This window comes from Ursus maritimus, unplaced genomic scaffold (assembly GCF_017311325.1).
Source record: "Ursus maritimus isolate PB19 unplaced genomic scaffold, ASM1731132v1 scaffold_5, whole genome shotgun sequence".
Classification (NCBI taxonomy): Eukaryota; Metazoa; Chordata; class Mammalia; order Carnivora; family Ursidae; genus Ursus; species Ursus maritimus.
In genome coordinates, this window is record NW_024426663.1 from 55,137,549 (window position 1) to 55,142,000 (window position 4,452).

General features: G+C 56.9%; 1 protein-coding gene across 1 annotated transcript; it reads right to left on the reverse strand.

The window, feature by feature from the left end:
* Positions 1-153: 153 nt before the first annotated feature.
* Positions 154-4,045, reverse strand: EGR1 (early growth response 1). The gene is made up of 2 exons (XM_008691549.2): positions 3,427-4,045; positions 154-2,721 (listed from the first exon to the last, which is right to left on the reverse strand). The coding sequence occupies exons 1-2, from the start codon at positions 3,731-3,733 to the stop codon at positions 1,394-1,396; spliced, it is 1,635 nt and encodes a 544-aa protein (XP_008689771.2). The 5' UTR covers positions 3,734-4,045; the 3' UTR covers positions 154-1,393.
* Between the last annotated feature and the right edge of the window lie 407 nt (positions 4,046-4,452).

Consider the following 4,452-nt stretch of genomic DNA (forward strand, 5'->3'; position numbering starts at 1 on the left):
AAAAAAAAGACTCTCTTTCCCTGCCCCACCCCCCATGCGCATGTGTGCGTGCGTGTGCGCTCTCTCTCTCAATAAATAAATCTTAAAAAAAAAAAAAAAAGATGGCAAAAGGGCCCCCACCCCCAGCCCAGGAAACACGCACCCAACTGCAGCTATTTTATTTTCCTTTTAATTTTTCTGAAGGATATACACCACATATCCCATGGGCAATAAAGCGCATTCAATGTGTTTATAAGCCAAACAGTCACTTTGTTTAAGCAAACACAAGTACAAAGTAAAATAAAACCACAAAATAATGAACCGCATGTTCATAACATACAAAAATGGCCGCCTACTCAGTAGGTAACTACAACATTCCAACTCCTGAATATATTTATAAATTTACATTTTCAGTTAAAAAAATAGACTTTTGAGAGTTCAGATTTTGTTTTAGATTTTGTTTTCTTACATTCTGGAGAACTGAGGCTTAGCTCAGTCCTCTTCCTTATTTTGCTCCCAAAGCCTCCCCCGAATCATCGCTCCCTGCCCCCCTTAAGGCTAGAGGTGAGCACGTCCCTCACAATTGCACATGTCAAGCTGTCAGCAAGGCGCATCACACAAAAGGCACCAAGACGTGAAACTTTTTAAACCAAAAGGACGAAAAAAAGAACACTTCCAAAAAAAAAAAAGAAGAAAAACCAAACCATATTTTGTCACATGTGAGAGTACAGTCGGGCAATATTTACAAAAAGGTTAACGGAACATCACTCTGACACATGCTGATTAATACCAAGGACTGCTGTTTCAAAAAAAGCTTCAAACTTAATCGTCACAGCATCATCACAAAATAAAGGATCACCGTTGGTTCGCTTGGCTTTTCTTTTTTTTTTTTTTTTCCCAAAGTGAGGACCTAACTCCAAATAATACAATAGAATATGCAAATTATCTTCACATCAAGAGTACCCCAAGAAAAACAAAATCCATGGCACAGACACTGTACAAGGGTGCAGGGCTGGGCTCTGAGGGGCCCAGACCCCATTTTTGCCAACTTGATTTTCTAGCATTGAAGGGAGCAGGGGGTCAGGCATATGATGGAGATGATACTGAAATGATATATCCAAAATCCATGCAAATCAAGTTCTTTGGATAGAGGTGAAGAACTTGGACATGGCTGTTTCAGGCAGCTGAAGTCAAAGGGAGTAGGAACTGGGGAGGAAGGGCAAGTGGGCAGAAAGGATTGCAGGCCACCAGACCTTTCACGCGACTCTGGGGTGAAGTAGAGTGGGAGGATTTGGCTCTGAGAACCTCCATCTCACCTAAGAGGAACCCCCTCCTGTGGCCATCTCCTCCTCCTGTCCATTAAGTCTCTTGTGTTTTCTTTTTTTCTCCCTTTTCCCTTGTTTCCCCTTTCCCTTTAGCAAATTTCAATTGTCCTGGGAGAAAAGGTTGTTGTCATGTCCGAAAGCCCTGTGGAGGCGCTGAAGGAGTTGGTGACAGCTGAGGAAGGGAAGCTGCTGACCTGGGCTGGGAAAGCAGGGGGGACGGAGGAGTATGTGGTGGCCACTGAGGGTGAGGGGAAGCCACTGTGCACAGGGGATGGGTAAGTTGAGGAACCGGGAGAGGAGTAGGAGGTGGGCACAGGTGATGGATATGAGGTGGTAGCTGGGGACGGATAAGAGGTAGTAACTGGGGACGTGTAGGAGGTAGCCACCTGGGACGGGTAGGAAGAGAGGGAGGTGGCGGCAGAAGAGGCCACAACACCTTTGTCTGCTTTTTTGTCCTTCTGCCTTAAGTGGATCTTGGTATGCCTCTTGCGTTCATCGCTCCTGGCAAACTTTCTCCCACAGATGTCGCAGGCGAAGGGCTTCTCGCCTGTGTGGGTGCGGATGTGGGTGGTGAGATGGTCACTGCGACTGAAGTTGCGCATGCAGATGCGACACTGGAAGGGCTTCTGGCCGGTATGGATGCGAATGTGGCGGGTGAGCTCATCCGAGCGGGAGAAGCGGCGGTCACAGGACTCCACCGGGCACGCGTAGGGGCGTTCGTGAGGGGGCGTCTTGCTGGGCCGGTTGGGGTACTTGCGCATGCGGCTGGGTTTGATGAGCTGGGACTGGTAGGTGGTGTTGAGGGCCTTCAAGTCCTGGGAGCCCGACTGCGTGGCAAAGGCCTTGATGGTAGACAAGGGAGTGAGTGAAGGCTGCTGGGTACGGCTCTCCAGGCCTTGGAAGGGCTTCTGGTCTGGGGTGCCCAGGCCCAGGTCCCCCTGCTGTTGTGGAAATAGATAGTCAGGGATCATGGGGACCTGGAAGCCACCCTTGGCAGCAGGATAGGCAGGCGGCGGGTACTGAAGCGCGGCGCCCGCGGAGCCCGGAAAGGCCTGGCTTTGTGGCTCAGGGAAGATGTCAGTGTTAGGTGTGGGGAACGTCGGTGCCGCTGAGTAAATGGGGCTGCTGTCATTGGACTGTACTGCACAGCTCAGGGGTGGGCTCTGAGAGGCAGAGGAGGAGGAGGAGGCTGCCGGAGATGGTGCTGAAGATGAGGTGGCCGGTGGGTTGGTCATGCTCACAAGGCCGCTGACCAGGCTGAAGAGGGGCTCAGGCCACAAGGTGTTGCCACTGTTGGGTGCAGGCTCCAGAGAGAAGCGGCCAGTGTAGGTGATGGGGGGCAGCCGGGTGGTTTGGCTGGGGTAACTTGTCTCCACCAGAACCTTCTCGTTATTCAGAGAGATATCAGGAAAAGACTCTGGCAGGAGAGAGAGAAGGGGGAGGCCTGGTTACTGGAGAGCAGTCGCTGGAGGACGAGAAGGACCCGAGCTGCCAGGCAAGAGGTCGGGCTGGCTACCATTGACTCCTGAGCTGGTTAATAATTGATAGCAGCAGATTGCAATGTTCCTGGACCCGCTCCAGCGGCGGAGCCCATTTCAACAACAGCTGACGCAAATACGGAGAATCCCCCTCCACTGCAGCTCACAGCGCTCCGCAGCGGCGGCTGCGCCACGGAGGGATTCCCGCCAGCACCCCTTCCGCCGTGGCGAGTGCGCGCCCCCTACCCCCAGCTGCCAGGACATCCCTGGGCACGGATCACGGCCCTTCCTTGGGGACAGGCGGCTGGCAACGCAAGCCTGTCTGGAGAAAGGGGGGCGCAGCCCTGCTCTTCAAAACAAGCCCTACCCCCCTCCACCCACCCACGCAGCCCGAGCTCTCCATCCAAAACAGAAGCTAGCTCCTCTGCGCACGGCTAGGGACGAGGAGGGTGAGGGTGAGAGTGGATGTCCCCAGGTATCCCTCTAACACATGACCCTGAGGCAGGGAAGGGAAACCCCACTTGCATCCCTGAGGTCCAGGAACACTGCTGCTGCGGTGAAGGGGGCGCTGCAAGGCGGTGGGGAAGGACTGGTCGCCAGGATGGTGGCGAAGGGGCTAATCCTCGGCGTAGGCCACCGCTTACCTGCGGTCAGGTGCTCGTAGGGCTGCTCGCCTGCCTCCCCCTGAGGGTTGAAGGCGCCGCTGCTGCTACCGCTGCTGCCGCCCCCTCCACCTCCACCGCCCCCGCTGCTGCTGCTGCTGCTGCTGTTACCGCCGCTGCCCTCCGAGGCCCCGGCGGCACCGAGGAACTGGGGAGCCCCGTTGCTCAGCAGCATCATCTCCTCCAGCTTAGGATAGTTGTCCATGGTGGGCGAGTGAGGAAAGGAGCCGAACGGGTCGGAGATCTGCAGCGGGGACATCAGCTGCATCTCGGCCTTGGCTGCGGCCATCCCGGACGGGCGGGCTGGAGAGCTGGTGTTGGGGCGGGTGGGCGCAGCCCGGAGCCGTGGCTGCGGGGGACACACTCTCGGGGGCCTGGCCGGGTCACATGCGGGACGCGGGGGACACTGTGGCGAGGGCAGGTGGGGCCTCCAGGCTCGCCCTCGCCGCCGACCGGTGTGGACGCGGCGCTGCTACCGAGGCTGGGGCAGGGGCCGGTCCTGCGGCGGCGGAAGCTGGTGGCGACGGTAGCTGGCGGCGGCGGCGGCTCCCCAAGTTCTGCGCGCTGGGATCTCTCGCGACTCCCCGGATCCGCCTCTATTTGAAGGGTCTGGAACGCCACGGGCCAGCCTCCGTCGTGACGTACATGGCCATATATGGGAAGCAGGAAGCCCTAATATGGCAAGACCGGCCGGGAGGACCCGGAGTGACGTGAAGCCCCCTATCCGAGAGCGGTGGGCACCGCTGTCCCGCACCCCGGCCCCCGCGTCGACTCCTGCACCCTGGGCGCCCAAGCCTCGAGAAAGCTTAGGACTCAAGCTCAGCTGTGGACTCCCAGACCCAGGCTGCTCCAGAGTTCCCAGTGTTGCCCCCGCCTCTTCCCTCCTCCTTCTTCCCTCCTCCCGGAGCCGGAAGCGGCCGGGCCATATCGGGTCGTTCCAAATAAGGCGCTGCCCAAATAAGGGTTGTTCCGGCGGGGGATCCTTCCTGCTCCTTATATGGCGTTTCC